General features: G+C 37.5%; 1 protein-coding gene across 2 annotated transcripts; it reads left to right on the top strand.

Moving 5' to 3' along the window:
• The first annotated feature begins 8,641 nt into the window (after window positions 1–8,641).
• Window positions 8,642–14,972, top strand: LOC140760293 (probable protein phosphatase 2C 33). 2 transcript variants are annotated; one of them, XM_073097209.1, is made up of 6 exons: window positions 8,642–8,757; window positions 9,350–9,776; window positions 10,591–10,941; window positions 11,058–11,175; window positions 14,012–14,229; window positions 14,421–14,972. In XM_073097209.1, the coding sequence occupies exons 2-6, from the start codon at window positions 9,381–9,383 to the stop codon at window positions 14,688–14,690; spliced, it is 1,353 nt and encodes a 450-aa protein (XP_072953310.1). In that variant the 5' UTR covers window positions 8,642–8,757; window positions 9,350–9,380; the 3' UTR covers window positions 14,691–14,972. The 2 variants fall into 2 exon arrangements, with proteins under 2 accessions (XP_072953310.1, XP_072953303.1); XM_073097202.1 differs by lacking the exon at window positions 8,642–8,757 and adding an exon at window positions 8,767–9,243.
• The last annotated feature ends 1,611 nt before the right edge of the window (window positions 14,973–16,583 follow it).

Below are 16,583 nucleotides of genomic sequence, written 5' to 3'. Positions count from 1 at the left end.
TAGAATTATGATTAATTATTATTAAAAAAATTTGGCTTGTTGGCTAGCCTCTATAAAGGTGTGGATGATAGCCAAAATTATTATGGTATTGGATTATTGATTTCTTGCCTCCCTATATTCTCTCTACCCTAATATCTCTCCTCCCTCTTCACCAACCTATCAACTTTACCGTTGGCAAGGTTTCTCCTAACTTCTAATCTCCCTCGTCTATCGAGTCCTCTCTTCTTTCTTAGGATCTCAACCACTTCTTCCCTTTTGTCTTCATCACTTAAACAACATTTACCATCCACCCTCATCTCCATTACCATCCATAACCCTAACATCCACTCTACCCGTCACCACCACCATTATCCGCACTAAATCATAATTTAGTCCCAATTGTAGTTCGAATCTGTGAAGGGCATAAATACAAAAAACATAGATCAGGGAGTTACGGATCGATTTCACTTAGTTTAGTAATTTTCTGGCTATAGGATAATATTTGGTGAATATTTTTCCTTGGTTGCACGGATTGCTTTCAACAATAAATTCAGATCTTGAAGGAATTGTTCCGTAGCCTATCATTGGTATTAGAGCCTATCTTGTGGTGTGCACGGCAAGTCAGGTAAGGCTCGTCATGCATAGATACACTTGTACTCAACATAATCCATCTTAGAGATCAATCATATTATTAGCCAAATAAGCCTATTAACATATGAATATCCAATTCCAAAATAATATATACTAGACCACTACATAATCTAGTGTTAGGCTCTGATACTAAATTAATAAGCTCTGATACCAATTGATAGAGTCTGGAACCAAAGATAGGCTACGGAACAATTCTTTAAAATCTGAATTTATTATATGAATCAGTCCACACAATCGTAGGAAAATATTCGTCAAATATTCTCTAGTAGACAGAAAATTATGAAACAAATTGGGTTGGATCTATAACTTCCTGATCTACAACTTCTGTATTTATTCCCTTCATAGATTCGAATTGTAATAGGGATAAAAACACGGAATAACATGGGTGATGGTGGTGGTGACGAGTGGAGTGGATGTTAGGGTTATGGATGGGTATGGAGATGAAGGTGAATGTTGGATGTGATTAAGGGAAGTAGATGAATGGAACGTAGTGGTCGAGATCCTAAAGAAGAGGGGTTGCTCAACAGTCGAGGGAGATTAGAAGTCAAGGAAACGCTCCAAAATGTCAGTCTCCAACTCCCATATCGCCTCATCGAATGGCTTGCCAAGCCACTCAACTAGAATCTCCAACTCCAATCTGGTATCATGTCGTCGTTGGCGCCTAGCAAATACACTAACTGGCTCTACAATCTCTATCTCCTCCAATGGCTCCGGTAGAACTGATCCAACGATCTCATGATCTCCAATGCGCTCCCTCGGCAATAAAATATGGAAGACAAGATGCACTCTCGACCCCTCTGGCACTCCAAATGATATGTAACCGGACTAATACGCCCCAACACCCAAATGCATCTGCGGTCCAGCAGCAAACCGCCTCGATTCTCCAACTCTAGATGGCGCTCCGGATCATCCATCACCTCCTACAACAATCTCAAAACATTTGGGTCAGAAATACATGCATACCTCAGCTCGTCAAGAAAGGGAAAGGTAAAAGAAGAATAAGCTGCAAGCTCGACGGTATCGAGTTAGCGCGATAGTGCATCTGCCGCTCTATTTTTCGTTCCCTTCTTGTATTAGATTTCATAATCAAAGACTGAAGTAGCTTCATTCGTCCATCTAAAAGAGTCCTTCTTCAACAAAGAAGTGTGAGGAGCAGTGATCTTGCCAAATCTGGTGATGAAGCGTCGATAATATCCAGTCAGCCCCAAAAATCCTCTCAATCCGATAGTAGTAGTAGGAATAGGCCAAGCGGTCATGCATGCAACTTTTTGTGGATCTGTCGCTACACCATCCGCTGAAATGATGTAGTCTAAATGCCACCAATGCTCCAATTTAGTCCTACTATACACCAAAATATCGTCAAAAAATACCAAGATATACCTTCGCAAGAGAGGCCGAAATATATCATTCATGAGGCCTTGAAAGATAGTTAGAGCATTGGTAAAACCAAAAGGCATCACTCGAAACTCGTAATGCTCGTCCGGAGTTCGAAATGCAGTTTTATGAACGTCCGCCGGGTGAACTTTAATTTGATGATACCCGACCCTCAAGTCAAGCTTACTAAATATAGTCGCCCTTGCAAGCTCGTCCAGCAACTCCTCGATAACCAGAATAGGATACCGATCTTTGACGGTAATAACGTTTAGTGCCCGATAATCGACACAAAAATGCCATGTCCCATCCTTTTTTCGCACCAATAGCACGGGGTATGAGTATGAGCTATGACTTGGTTGAATGAGGCCTTGCTCCAACATCTCAGCTACCATCTTTGAGATAACTTCTTTTTGCACATGTGGATACTAATGTAGCCTCACGTTTGTCGGTGCAGCCCCAGGTACAATCTCTATGCGATGGTTCGCTGCTCTCCTCGGTAGCAACTCTTGTTGTTCCTCAAACAGTCCAGAAAAGTTATATAATAAATTAGACAATTCAATGGTAGTACCTGGACTCATTTGACGCTCCTCTCCTGCTAGTCCTAACTGAAGAAGATAAGCCAAATCATACGCTCAAGGCAGCCCCACCATAGGCTGCATCGCAGGAATCGACGAAGATCGAACACCATCAAGCCGCACATCTTTATTTCCTTGTTTATATTTCATCCACATGCTCCGGAAATCAAATGTGACGGGTCCCAAACTCTGTAACCACTAAGCACCAAGGATAATGTTTGCTCCTCGCAGCGCCAATGGATACAAGTCCATAATAATGTCGTGTCCTTGCACCCGTATACCAACTCGGCGACAAAAGCTCTCCGGCCTAAGCTTCGTGCTATCTCCTATAGCAACGTCAAATCTCGTTGTCAGTTCGGCATCCAAACCCAATCTCATCACTAACCTCTCGTCTAGAATGTTGTGTGTACTTCCCAAATCGATGAGGATGTGCATACAATGCTTTCTAACGAGTCTGTCTACTCGTAACGTCCTCGGCGTAGAAGTACCCAAATATGCATGCATCAATATTTCAGCTTGGATATTTTCCTCCATGCCCTCCTCAATGGTCTCCTCATGGGTCTCCTCTGGACACTCCCTATCATCAACAACCTCATCATCCTCCTCAGGACCATCGATAAGCATCACACTCCCGATTGGTTTTAGAACACCGATGACTGGGGGTAAACGCTTATCACATCGAAAGCAAAGGCCCTTCGCTCTTCGCTCCTCCACCTGGGCAGGTGTAAGAGTTTGAATGGGGGGGTCTAGTGCATCCTCTAACATCGAAAGAAGGTCTTAAAGGTGGTCATAGTCTAGTATTCATAGCCGTTGTTTTTGAAACTACAAAATTTTCAGCCGACGTTCTAGGTGCAAATTGCCTATCTGATATAATCTCCCCTTTAGGCTAAGGTTCGATCTCTTCCAATTCTCTGATCTGGACTAGATCTAGTACGAAACTTTCAAATAAGATCCTAAAAGATGCCGCATCGAATCAACATGAAATTTTGATATGTTGTATCCCTAGAAAAGAGTTTTCTAACAAATCTAGTTTCAGGCAAATTGGATGTGGGGATCTTGAGATATCGTCCGATTAGTGGAGAAAGGTCAGGGTGGTCTGTTTAGGATCCGTGGATGGAGGCACGTGATCTTAGGTGATGGTGGTTGGTGGAGGACCGGCGTTAATGGGGTGGCACCAGTGAAAAGTGGTGGAGGAAGGGTTATGGTCGATGGAAGGGTTAGGGCAAGTGTTGGATTGATTGGAAGAAGGGGAGGAGAGGGCCGCCCCTAAGGGTCTGGGGTGATTGGCCGATCGAGGGAGGTTAGAAGCGGCGTTGCCGAGGATTGAGGGAACGGGAGTGAAGAATACGAAGGAGGCAAGGCAAAACCAATTCTTCAATAATCAATAATGACCTCTAGTTGACATCCACATCCTTTTAGAGGCTAACCAACAACTCAATAATGACCACGTTCGAACGCACCGAGTTCGATCTTCTCTAGAATTGCGAATGCGATGCAGGTGTTTGAACGCGCGATCGAACGTGCCTATTTCTCACTTCTCTGAATTTTTGAACGCGATGCAAGCATTCACAGTGCGTTCGAACGGGGCGTTCGAACGCACAATGCACACTGTTCACCCACGTTCACAACTGCGTTCGAACGCACTCCACCCACGTTTGAACGCGACTTACAGAAAACTTATTTTTCTTAGAAATTAAACATTAAAACATGAAACAAAGACACTCCTAAATGAATCCATGCTGGAGACGACATCAGTGAAGTCCAAATAGAATCACCATCTCGGTTGCCCCAATTATTTTTCTGCCATCTGTAGAGCCCTATGCTTTTGTTCCATCCTCACGGCCTTCTCAAAGGCCTCCTCAATAGTAGTAGGACATAGAGCATGAATATTTGCTTGTATATCCTCTTGCAGCCCTAAAATAAATGTACTCATCAATATCCGTTTGGGCCACGGTGGCTCACAACGACTACTAACTCTTTCAAATTTAGTTTGATACTCCGATATGGTCGTCCTCTGAATCATCTTGCTTAATGTGGCAGCAAAATCTTCACATGCCATTGTCTCAAATCTTCTTTGATGATGAGGATTGGTATTATAAGGATGAGGTAGGAGGGGATCATTGACACTCATATGACGCATCTAGACCTGTGGGGTATCGATCAGATGGGATCCCACCGCTGGTCCTTCTTGAAACTCCGTTCGTCGTCGAGGAGATGACGAACCCAATCGATTCACGACATATTTCTTGAATTCATTGTGATCCGTTTGCATGTTGTCAACTCTATACAATAATATTTGGAATATGCCCCTAAGTTCATCCATATTCAAACCCATGGATGTTGGTTGACTCGGTCCTACCGTGGTCGCTCCAAAGGAATCAGCCTTATGGTTAGGATCATCGTGCATTGAGACCTCCCTTGTCGGTGTGCTATCCATATATCTCCTTGTTGATGTCATCTTCCTTGTTTCAACCATTAATGGAGGTCTGAGGTTCACCTGCTCTGATACCACTTTGTTAGGCTCTCATTTAAATTGATAAGCTCCGATACCAATTGATAAGGTCTGGAACCAAAGATAGGCTACGAAACAATTCTTTAAAATCTGAATTTATTACAGGAATCAGTCCGCGCCACCGTAGGAAAATATTTGTCAAATATTCTTCGGTAGTCAAAAAATTATGAAACCAATTGGGTTGGATTTGTAACTTCCTGATATACAACTTTAGTATTTATAACCCTTCACGAATTCGAACTGTAGCAGGGACGAAAATATGGAATAACGTGGGTGCTGGTGGTGGTGACGGGTGGAGTGGATGTTAGGGTTATAGATGGGTATGGAGATGAAGGTGGATGTTGGATGTGATTAAGAAAAGTAGACCAAGAGAATGAAGTGGTCGAGATCCCAAAGAAGAGGGTGGCAAGATTAGAAGTTAGAAGAAACCTTGCAAACTGTAGAGGTGGAAGGATGGTGAAGAGGGAGGAAGGAGAAGTTTAGAGAGAATATAGGAGACAAGAAATCAATAATCCAATTCCATAATAAGTTGGCTGCCATCCACTAGCCAACAAGTCCTAAAATAATATGAAACCCTAACAAACCAACTAAACCAGTATTCCTTATCTTCTCTGATTACCTCTTGGATTAAATTTTCATTTTGTTGTAGATAGATTCCGAATCTGGAGAAGTAATGAATATCAAAGTTGTAGATCTAGAGGTTGGCGACCTTATCCAATTAGTTTCGTATTATTTGGATATGTGTAGAATATGTTATGGATATTTTTCTAAAACTGCGCAGAGTTGAATTTAGCTAATTGAATAAAATCTTAACCTACTAAAACTCTAACTAAACCAAATAACCAAATAAGATAATTAGACTTAATCCATTGAGCCTAATCTCCTTCTGATGTGATTTGATTTGATCCAATTCGTATCATCTGGCAAGGCCCATATAGGCCACGATAAACTATCAAAATACAATTAAATAATTGATATATGAGTACACTATAATATGTCATATTATACAACTTATTGACTAATACAATAAAGTATAAATATAACAAACAACAATACAACTCAATGTCTATACACAATATTATCTGAGAGGGCTAGAAAGGAAATAAAGAGAGTCATGAGCAAAAGGCTCAGTGAATAGATATTACCCCGAATCAGTGATATCAAACAAAGAGTAAATTATATACTGGATAATATGAATCACATAGGAGCATTATGTCATGAATGAGTATATAAATATATCCTCAATACTATATAAATGAAATATATATATCATGTCATAACTGATCAAAGCATATAATTCTTGACAATGTATAAATAAATTTTCATGTCATACCATTATTATAACTCCCTCTCTCTCTCAAATATGACACATATGATGCATGCCAACCATGACCGTGCTATGATTTCAAATGCAACCACATATGATGTATATTAACCACTCGATAATCAGGTATATTAGATGATAATGAAATTATATGCATTTCTCAATATCGCAGTCATCAATATCATCTCTAAATGTCATCATCATACTAGACCATTGTGTACAGTCAACACCTATTACCCGATCTCAACATCCTACCCATAGGCTCAAAGCATACCTTGCCATACGCTAAGGGTATCTTAATCATAATCATACCCTACCATACGCTAAGGATATCTCAGTCATAATCATACTCTTACATACGCTAAAGGTATATCAAAATTCATCCTGATTGGGTACCCTACTAGTTAATAGAAATCACATAAGAGTAACTCACTACACGCATGCCTTGGTGAACGGCAAGTGTTTGATTATCTGTGTGCACAGACTCAATTGACCTCGGATATAGGCCACGAGATATCGTATATCAGCGACCATAATCATCACTACAGACACCCTTAACCTTAGTGCCTACTTGGGTACCCTCATGTTTTTTCTATTAACTTTCCTATCAATGAGAATTATGTATTTTCTTCTATATAATAGATTATGTGCATATGTCCAGTACTATAACAAATCATGCATATCAAGAATTTAGGTGGTAAAGAAGTCAAGAGAAAAATAATGTAATGCAGTCTCCAACCATATATTTAATATATGTATATCCCTGCTAGTCTATCAATGCATACTTATATTAAAGATCATCTCAACATAAAAGTCATAACAGTATAATTATCTCTAATTATCTTTATATGTCATTACTATACTCATATCCCAGATCAATCTAATCAGATGCATGATAAAATATACTCGACTAACATCATCTCTAAATAAGATTATATAATTATGCTGGAGGCCAAAACATGCATATCAAATGTATTTGAGAAAGGTGTCTAAAGGATAAGACTACTCATGTTTAATCAAAAGACACAAATCATGTATCTCTCACATCCAGCAACCGAGTGTCAACTCGTCTTAATAGGGTCCACGGGGTCTACCGTCTACATAGGAGAGTTCGAAATCTAAAAATATTAGGTAGCATGAAGTCAGTCGTTTATCCAATTAGAATTAATTCAAGTAAAATATAAAAATTTATTAGGTTTAGAATCACTTCTTTTATTTTTTATTACATAATTAGATCTTCAGTATAGATACAATTCAAATACTATAATTATTATTATTATAAAACGCTAGTTATAATATAAGAAGAGATCTGTTTCTTTTTATATAAAAATATTATAAATATATAATTATAAAAAAAATAAAAGGCTAAATAACTATAAATAAGATATAAGTATAGATTGGATCTATTTATAATAAATTTTATAATTCTTACCCTATCTTAATTAATCACGAACTATATAGTCATTACTTAATAATACAAAATAATAAATTAATTAATTAACTACGAAACAAGACTAGTATCCTATTCTATACACAATAGTATATAATAAATTATTAAAATTACTTAAGATGTATATATATTATGAATATTAGTATATATATATCTATTAGTCTCCAGATTATAATTAAGGAAACTATTTATTAATCTAATAAAACATAACATATTAAGTAACAGTGATATTTATATGCAACAATTTACAACATAAATAATCATTAATTGTACTAGTTTATTAATAATAATCATGTGCATATATTAATTAAAGTAATTAATGTCTAAAATAATCTAGTTTATATCTAGTAATAACTAAAATAAATACATAGATAAAAAGAAAATACATACATAAATAAATAAATAAAATAAAAACAACTCCACTATAATAGTGCTGCGCTCGAGCTAGCACCACAGTCCTGCGAGCACTCGGCTGAGCCCAGCACCCAAGGTTGCTTGAAAGAAGTTAAGGAGGAGAGGAAGAAGAAGAAGATAAGGGGGAGGGGAGGAGGAGTCGAGCCGATGAGGAGGGGCTCAGCAACTTCTAGCCAGCCAACGATTGACCTCTCGTCGGCGACTCGATTTCGACGAACCTGAGAGAGAAAGAGGAAGAAAGGGAGGGAGAGAGAGAGAGGTAGAAACACACACACAAAGAAAGAGAGAGAGAGAGGAGGGAGGAGGCTCACCGGCGGTGGTAGTTCTAGGGGAGGTGGCAGCGGGCCAGTGGCGACAATGGGTGAGAGGGTGACCAAGAGAGAGAAGGCGGTGGAGGAGGGAGGATGGTGGCGGCGGGGCCTACCGGGCTAGCTAGTTAGGCCAGCAACGTGTGGTTCCCCATAGCCTACCACGGCAGGTGAGAAAATTTTTCTCATCTGCTGTGCTATGGCTTGGGTAGAGGCCGGTTTCGTCGTGCCTAAAATACAAACTGTTTTTTTGGGGTTGTTACAATAGTATTTCAGAGATTTTGTATAATTATCAATGTGATGAAGAAATACGAGAGTCTAGGTGAAAATAGGCAACTAGGAATAATTATCCTTAAATGTAAATGACTTTTAACAAAGCAAAAACAAAAAGGCCAAAGATAAATGATTAGTACTAAAAAGGAACGGTATAGGAACGATAAATACGAGGCGAATCGAATCGCTCCTCTTAAGTTTTCGTCATCAATCGAGATTTTTAGGTTCCCTCTTCCTCTCTTCGTATTGCCAGAAACAAGAAGTTCTTTTACTATTAATACATTCTGCGATTGGATTTAGTCCACTGACTCATTCGCTTCGCTTCGACCGTTCGACTAGAGAGCTAGATGCGTCTTCTTGCACAATCCATCTTTCTTGAAACGGTTCTTATTTCCTTATGCTCGAGAAGATTTTAGTCGCCTCTTTACTTCTTCCCTCTTTTTCTTTAATCCACATTAGACTCTTTCTTGAATGTGAATATGTCGACAGAAGGGAATTTGGCTAGTTCTTGGTGGTGATCATGCCGCGGCGAGTGAACTTTTTTCCACGTGCGGGGCTTCCGTGGCCGGCTGCAGCCGGGGGAGGAAGGGAAGGACTGCCGGAGCCCTTCGAGGACGGCGGCGCTGGCGGCACTGGCCGCCAGAGATGCTTTCTGGGTCTGAATTGCCTGTTGGATATCATCAGGGCCCTTAAGATGGATTCTTGCTTATTGACGTCGCCGTCTTCTCCGGTGCTGGCGGCCGGCGTACGGCAAAGGAGACGAGGGAGGAGGAGGAGGTTGGTGGATTCCAACAGGACAGAGCACCTTGGTGGGGTCCCCGGGAGGTTGTCGGCCAACGGGGCTACCGATGTCGCGTCGCTCTGCACGCGGAAAGGAACGAAGGAGACCAACCAGGATTCCATTTTACTCTGGGAGGTTTGGTTTGATCTCATCTTGCTTCTTGAGAAATCTTGTCATGGCTACAATATACTTGTCATAAATTAGGAATCTATGTTTCAGATAAGTTTTTCTTGTTTATGATGCTTAGATTCTTTGAACCGGCAAAATTTGTTAGAGTTGAGAAGTTTGGTGATTGATATGAGGATTTTCTTGCAGTTTATCATTATGAATCCTAGTTTTGTTGTGTAGTTCTACTTCCTGTTGTTTTGGGACTCCTTATAATAATACAGGTGCCTTTGAATAGTCAAATGCAATTAATATACTAATTCGGTGGATTTGTTTGTATCTTGGTGTTTATCCTTATCTTATGTATTGGGCTGACCACTCATATCCTGTTAAGCCACTTGATTGGACTACATCATTATCAGTTGCTAAGTTCGATTACATGTCCACTTGTCTCTTTTCTGTAACTCCTATCAAGATATTATTATATTAGAGTTTTCTGATTGCTATACTCTTCTGATAATGCCTTGTCCGCATGCTTCAATCAGATGATACTCATAATTTAGTTAATGTGACTTATTGGGCCTTACAAATTACAATCCAAGCTTTGATTCTCCAGAGTACTTGCAAGTGCAAATATATTATCAATATATATAACTGCACTTCTTTATTTCTTTTTTCTACCTTCATTTCATATTTTATCTATAAAAACACCTCCCTCCCTATTTATAACTTTCCGTTTCCTGCTTTATTTATTAATGTATGTTTAACTGTCTGTATTAATCTTTTGATTGAGCACAAGCAATGAACTTTGTGATGATAATGTACGCTTCTGGTCGGTTTGCAGAATTTTGGTTCCAGAAGAGACACTGTATTTTGTGGGGTTTTTGACGGTCATGGTGACTATGGTCATTTGGTTTCAAGGAGAGTAAGAGATGTCCTCCCACTTAAGCTGAGTGACTGTTTACAGCGTAGTGATAGTAAGGAGAACTTTATTAAAATTTCTGGAAGTACATCTTCCAAAGAAACTCCATATGCATGCTTAGATAAGGAGACCAGGATTTCCCTTGAAGATGAGATCATCACACTGGCGGAATCACTCATGAAGGCTTTTAGGATTATTGATAAGGATTTAAAATTAGATGGTACGATTAACTGCTTTAACAGTGGGACAACAGCTGTCACAGCGGTCAAGAAGGTAAAGGCAATTGGTGACTTTTCTTGTGATTTCTTCTAATGATGGAGTATTTCTTCTTGGTCTTTATTGTACTCCTGAGTCCTGACTTCAGCATGGATTCTTCATTTTCTCTACAGGGTCAAGATCTTGTAATTGCAAATGTCGGGGACTCAAGGGCTGTTTTAGGAACTAAAGATCAAAATAATTGCTTGGTTGCTGTTCAGTTGACAGAGGACCTTAAACCAAATCTTCCAAGTATGTCTTTCCTCTTTTTTTTGCTACGTAGTTGGTTAGCATTATTGGTTTTCCTTTATGGGCAATTCACAGGTCATTGATACCCAGGTCATATGTTACAAATCATGTGCCTTCTTACTATGGGTTTATCTTATAATTGGTGGATATAGGGATATGTCTAAATTAGTGATGTAAATATATTGGCTGCAAAACGTTATGAGTTTTTTCCCCGTATCATGGAACTTCTCAGGGCAAATTTTCTGAGACTTGTTTGATTGATATTTTAGCACATCTATTTGATTCTTCAACAATAGATCATGACACATATTCCAGGTTTTGCACACAAAAAAAAAAAAAAAAAGAAGGGCAAGAGCTTAATATGTTCTATCTCAAGAAATAAATTCCCATAAACTGACAGAGGAAATCAAGTTATCTTTGGTTTCAGAATATGATGTTGACCTGATCTTGCCCATCTGGAAGGGGCTTCAATACATGATGCTTAACCTTTCTCAAGGAAGATAAGCTTTATAAATTATCTCTATTTAAGCCTTTTCTGGATCTATGTTTTAACAGTTTTTTTGTATGAAATTTTTAAGCTTATGTTTGATTTTACTATTAGTTTTTGTGTATTTTATCAGTAGATAGATTTTTGTGATTTAGCAGTTTCTGTTTTACTAAAAGGAAAAAATAATTTCAAAGGGAACTGATGTTGTCTCTGCTATTATCCTGCCTGCTTAGGTGTAGAGAAACTAATTTGAGCTCTTTATTGAACATGTAGGAATTCTTTTGTTTTATGATTTTATTCAAAATTTGAAGGACTCTATTTTCATACTTTATTCCATGTTATATAAGATTATTTTCTTTTTGTGCTTGGTAAAAATAATAGTATCAGCACTCCACATTGTTGGAACACTCCTTGTTGGAACCCTTCATATCTTGGTGTGCAAAATCAGAACTTGCCCGTCATGGTTACCTTGCAAAATCAGAACTTGCCCGTCATATCTTTGGTGTCTGTTAAATTTGTTTCATAATCACAAGTAGGCATTTACATTGTGTACCTAGCAATGAACTTTTCTATAAATAGGTGAAGAAGGTGCAGCAAATATACATTCTAACATATTTCTGTCTTGCTCTAAGGTATGCATTGTCATATTATGCCTTTTCTTCTTGATTCTAAATATGAAATTTAATCTTCTCTCCAACATGATTGATCTTCTAATTGTCACAATGTTAACAAAGAACTAGAATTATTCTATGGACTATTTCTTTCCCCCCAAAAAGAAAAAAGAACAAGAATTTTGTTTGCATATAGCATGATATAAAAATGAGAGTGCTTTCTCAGTTTAGAATTGCAGATATGATGACCTTTAGTTATTGTTTCTTTTTTTGGCTCCCATGTCCCAGGTCCATGTGTTTTAATATTTACATTAGGGATGAAATATAGCAAAGAGAAGTTGAGAATGAGTGAGCTAACCAGCTTTTTTAAACAAACCTATTCTCAATCAGAGAAATGTTGATCTTTTAGAAACCTTCTTAGTTATGAAGCCACATCTGAGATGACTAATAAGTGCAAATGCTTATGATGTCTAAGTGTTAAATACAACATAAACTTAAAAGGCCAAGGAATGTATAAATTTTAGCTAGAATAGATAGAATTTAACAATAAACATTATATTTATTTAAGATTTATTTTGACTATCAAATGTCCTAACTGTTGGGTGATTAACCATAACGTATCATTAACATATGGTATTCTTGTTTTTCAAAATTTGTCATAGTGATGTATCCGTATCATGTCAATCCTGTATCAGTAACCATGTTTGATAGTCTAGATGTGTGTTGCGTGTTCCCTTGTATCTGTGTGGATAGAATTGTCCTACGCTGCTTAAGAAAGTGTTAACTGTCGAGGCCTAACTTCCTACTGAGAAAAGTACCTCTCTCCCTCTTTCTTATATGTATGTGGATGTGATTATTTTGGGTCAACCAGTTTTAACTTTTGAATTAAGATTTTCTTGTAAAAGCTCCATTGAACTCTTTGACTTGTTTATTCTATTAGATGCATCTACCAAAGTACCTTTCTTGGGGATTGAAGATTGAATGTTGGACTTTAAGTATAATTTCAAATTTCATTTTGTTCACAGCGGTCTATGTTGAGTAACTGTCTATATTGTGAAGTAGCCATTACGTTTATTGACTTATTCTAAGTTGTTAGTGGACATTAAATGGATTGTTTAAATAAAGCTTGTAATCCAATTATAGGTTATAATCCTCAAATTGTTATAAGATATAACAGAATTTAAAAGTTTGCTCTGCCAGAGCTTAGATCAGATCATAATATCACATCATGCCATTGACATTGTTTATTTTGGATCGTTGTGGCATAATGTGTTCCCGTTGTTGTTATAGATCAGTTGGATCTTCTGTATTTTCTTTTCTTGTATTTGCATTGAAATCTCTTTTAACCTGGTACAAAGAAGTTGTGAGCAGCTTTACTGCTGTTTAACTCTCAATAGATGTTCATACAATGATACAAAAATCCTTCTGTGGAGTTCATGTCATGGGGATGTAACTGAGATTTCATAAATAAAAACTATGGAATATATTTCATTTCTTTCTCATAATTAATCAGATATTTTAGTTAGGTTCACGGTATCAGAAGTCAAGAAGCTGATATTTCACTTTTTTCTCTGTCATGTAAGCATATTTATGGGAGAATGGCTTTGTCATGCCGTGAATACTAAATGCTTCCCAAGAAAATTTGTTCACTGCTATTATGAAGGCATATTGTTTATCTGAGCAAGTAATAGAAATCATGAGTGCAATATCTCAAGAGTACAAGGTAATGTAACTTTGACAGGGGAAGAAGAAAGAATCAGACAATGTAACGGCAGAGTCTTTGCACTTTATCGTGATGTAGCTCGTCTTTGGCTGCCATATTCCAACACTCCAGGCTTGGCAGTGGCACGAGCATTTGGAGATTTTATTGTGAAGGATTTTGGTCTTATCTCTGTGCCTGATATCTACTATAGACGTATCACTGAGAGGGATGAGTTTCTTGTGTTGGCCAGTGATGGGGTAAGCTGAAGGATATCCATTACTGCTATTTCATTTTTGGCCTATTTTTGGGAGAAAGCAAAAATTCCATGGTGTGATCCCAACGGAGGAACTTTGCATTTTTTACTTATATTTTTCACTGAAGATCATTATGCATTGATTCTAGTTCAGATCTTTCTTTATATCATAATCTTTCGGTTTGTTTTTTACAGGTGTGGGATGTACTATCCAACAAAGAAGTAGTTGACATTGTTGCCTCAGCACCATCTCGATCCTCTGCAGCAGGTTTTCTTGTCAAATCGGCAATTCGTGCCTGGAAGCTCAAACACCTATCTTCCTATACTGATGACTGTTCTGCAGTATGTCTCTTTCTAAATACAGATGCAACTGTTGATCCCAGCAAAGACTCGGATGGCTCACTGGATTCAACTCAACCTTTGAAATTGCAAGCATGTGCATCGTTCCAGTCCAGACAATGTTAGTTTCACCGTCATGTAGGGAGATGAATTCCCAGGTAAACCGTAAACATTCCTGTACATTACAAGTCTGGTGTGGGAGAAAAACAGCTTTCAGGAACCAAGGAATGAACTTGAGTGGTGGCCGAAGGCATCTTTGCGATGGGAAACTTTACGAACATTAGTTTGTTTAGTTCCCTCTTGGTTTCTTCCATATAAGTGAGCAGGATTTCGATTTTTGTTAAATCCTTAGTACAGAGTGATTTGTTATAGTTTTTGTTCATAATCATTGCAGGATCTTCTTCATTCTTTCTATGTTCATAATGATTTTGTAGTCAATAAAATCCCAAGTTGGAAGTTGAAGAACTGTATCTTAAAACTACTTCTGAAAGATATCGTTCTTTTTTTTTCCTTGAACTTCTGCTATATAGTTTCTACTTGGTTTGTCAGTAGCATTCTTTCATTTCCCTTATTCTTCCTAAAAGTTAGCCTAAAATCTGATTAGCTAAATCCTTCCTACAATGAATTTCGTATTATTGTGGATATTAATTTACAGACTCAAAAGGATTAAATGCAATTGGTTTACAAAGAACTGGTTAAAAGGAAGCAGCTACTGCAGTTTTGCTCGACTTATCGCCATAATACTATTGAAATTTAAGAAAACACAAACTAGAAAGAAATGAGTACATATTTTCTGCTTGATTCTAACGTATGTGACTTAAGATATTAATAAAGCAAATTCAGTGGAATGCCAGTATTTTCTGACATATACTGTGAAATGTATAACTATATACATTAGTTTACATCAGATTGAACCAACAAATTACACTCACAAAAGAAGCAAGAACCAGATTTTTGTTAAATATTTCCGATCGAGTTGAGTTTGTCAGTCTATCATTTCTGCATTAGGGTGCAAGAAAGCTTATTAGGTGTAGGAGGATAGCACTACTCGTGATAATGGATGAACTAGAAAATCTACTATTATAAAAGCTTAAACTAATAACGAACGATGATCTTTATAATTATATTCTAATGAACCTAAATTGCAAATGTGAGATAGATTATCTTATCTGCCATTTGGTCTGATTAGTTTTATGGCGAATCCCTCTACCGTCTGATGTTCCCTAATTAGCTACCAAATTTGATCCATACCTACAACTAAATTGTTCTGGTCTCAGTAGGTTCCAATCTAAAATTATGGTATCAATTTCAGTAAGATGCGCAAGAGAGTGTTGTCTGGAACGTGCCAAAAGCAGTGTCACATGTTAACTCTTGTGTAACCACCTGTATTTCTTCATCCTAGATTTAAAATACTGGAAGTTAACAAAGATTTTGTACGAGTATATCTAGGGGTGTAGTCAACCCGAGTTTGATAGAATTGAGTTGATTTAATTTTGAGCCTACTTATAAAATCAAGCTTGAATTGAAATAAATTTAATTCAACTAACTTTTGAGCTAATTTCAAGCTTGAGTCGAACTTGAATCTAAACGAGTTGGTCAATAAGCAATTTTAAGCTTGGATTGAATCAAGTTTGATTCATGCTTAAATCAAGCTTGAAATAAGGTATGACTCGATGGTGAAGGTATAAGAACTAATGTAGTAGTATTATTATGAATTTTAAGATCTTGATATAAAGGTTCATATTAGTCATATGTATTATAGTTATATGTCATTATTTTTGAGCTTTCATCAAGTTGGCTTGATCGACAATCGAGCCCCCTCATGATCAAGTTCTGTGTGAAATTAAATTTTCAAATTGTTTTGTAGGTCAAACTTTAATCGACTCACTTTCCGACCAAGTTTGATCTAGCAATCCAAACCCGAGCTAGCTCAAAGAGGGGGTAAATTAGGTTTATAAACTAAATAAGAAGATATAAATCAAATATGTAAATTAATGCGTAAATTGTAATAATAATGAG

Source organism: Typha angustifolia, chromosome 1 (assembly GCF_048772165.1).
Source record: "Typha angustifolia cultivar Huaian chromosome 1, ASM4877216v1, whole genome shotgun sequence".
NCBI lineage: Eukaryota > Viridiplantae > Streptophyta > Magnoliopsida > Poales > Typhaceae > Typha > Typha angustifolia.
This window is presented reverse-complemented; position numbering and strand designations above follow the sequence as displayed.

Coding starts and splice junctions, on each gene's coding strand:
- LOC140760293 (XM_073097209.1), top strand. CDS start 9,381: ATGCCGCGGCGAGTGAACTTTTTTCCACGTGCGGGGCTTCCGTGGCCG. Junction 10,942..11,057: donor CTGTCACAGCGGTCAAGAAG/GTAAAGGCAATT, acceptor TTTTCTCTACAG/GGTCAAGATCTTGTAATTGC. Junction 11,176..14,011: donor CCTTAAACCAAATCTTCCAA/GTATGTCTTTCC, acceptor TAACTTTGACAG/GGGAAGAAGAAAGAATCAGA.